This window comes from Hemisphaericaspora subhashii (genome assembly GCF_019202705.1).
Source record: "Hemisphaericaspora subhashii strain CBS 10753 chromosome Unknown scaffold175, whole genome shotgun sequence".
Lineage (NCBI taxonomy): Eukaryota > Fungi > Ascomycota > Pichiomycetes > Serinales > Debaryomycetaceae > Hemisphaericaspora > Hemisphaericaspora subhashii.
The window spans coordinates 1-1,425 of NW_026057196.1; the positions used below are offsets into that span (position 1 = coordinate 1).

At 36.4% G+C, this 1,425-nt stretch overlaps 1 protein-coding gene across 1 annotated transcript; it reads right to left on the minus strand. All coding sequences in view use genetic code 12, as the record gives it.

Moving 5' to 3' along the window:
* Positions 1 to 435: 435 nt before the first annotated feature.
* On the minus strand, positions 436 to 1,425 carry J8A68_000264 (uncharacterized protein; the record flags this gene model as incomplete). Its single annotated transcript, XM_049406440.1, has 1 exon — positions 436 to 1,425. One exon carries the CDS (start codon positions 1,423 to 1,425, stop codon positions 436 to 438), a length of 990 nt encoding a protein of 329 aa, XP_049266424.1.

A 1,425-nucleotide genomic window follows, 5' to 3' on the forward strand; every position in this document is an offset into this window, starting at 1 on the left:
GCCAAGAATATCCTCGTAACCTACTCATAGTCATGAAATTTTACTAAAGAGAAGTTTTTGTCTAAAAATATTAAATTTATAAAAGTCTATAAAGTGAACAATTAAATAGCAACCTCTTGCTTAAATCCGCTACCATTTCAACCTTCCCTTTCACCAATAAACAACTATTTCCATATCCGAAGAATCAATATAGTCTTTCTTCGGATGTCAATACCCATTGCGTGAACAAGAAGAAGATAGAGACTCATATTTGACTTCCTGATCCTCTAAATCAGTGCAATATGAATTCTCTAATTTATGCAAAAATTTCCAAAAATGAAAATCTATTATGTATTACTTCTCGCATAATTATCTTCTTGGTTCAATGTATATCTACTTGTTGGGTCATTGTTATGGAACAAGCTGTCGGTTTGGATAGACTTCGGAAGTTGAAAGTTAGGTATTTCTAGTAGGGAAAGCATTTCGTGGAACACCATGGCCACGTCCATTTTCAATTGTTTGGAGAGCGCTCATGAGAGCGCTGCTCAACGAATCTTCATATCTTATGTTCCTTTCAACGTTGGTCAAACTAGCAACAGTAGGAATAGAAGTAGTAAAACGTGTAGCAGCATCAGGAGGAGCAGTAGTTGTAGCAGTAGCAACAGGAGAAGCAGGCGGAGTAGGAAGTTTGAATCTCACCGTTTTTATGGGCCTGTTGCATGCGTTGCAAGTATCAGTTCTGAGTGAACTCTTTTTTGGTCTAATTGCTAATGTAATTTCCTCTTGTTCTTTGTGGCGGTTATCCATGTAAAAATTTTTAGTAGATGTAGCATGACTAGACGTAGTAGGAGAAGCATCAGGAGTAGGAAAGTTGAATCTCACCATTTTGATTGGCCTGTTGGAAGCATTGTAAGTATTAATTCTTAATGAACTCTTTAATTCTCTAGTTGGCAATGTAATTTCCTCTTCTTCTTTGTGGTTGTTATCCATGTAAAAAGTCTTAGTAGATGTAGGTGTTGCGGGAATATTAAAACTAGGGGCAGTCACAGCTTGGGATTCAAAATCCCATGATAAATATTGCCATTCATTCGTATTCATTTCTTCGGAAATAACATCAAATTCGTCTTGAATGTACACGGTTCCGTTGTTTCCAATATAATATGGTTCTTCAGTATGTTGGGGAATGGTGTTGGAATTAACAGGAGTAGCATCGGAATAAACTGAACTAGATGGTTCTGTAGAATATATTGAACTTGAAACTTCTGTTGTTGGAGTTTGATGAAGCTCTTGGCTTATTTCTCTTGCACCCCTTTGGTGTTTGTGGAATAAACCACGAACGTATGTTTTCTGAGTTTGTGTATCGAGTTTACAAAACTCTTTAAAGTGCAACAATTTCGGTCTTAAATTGTCTGATTTGTGAAATTTTCTTGTGATCTTTGAGAACAT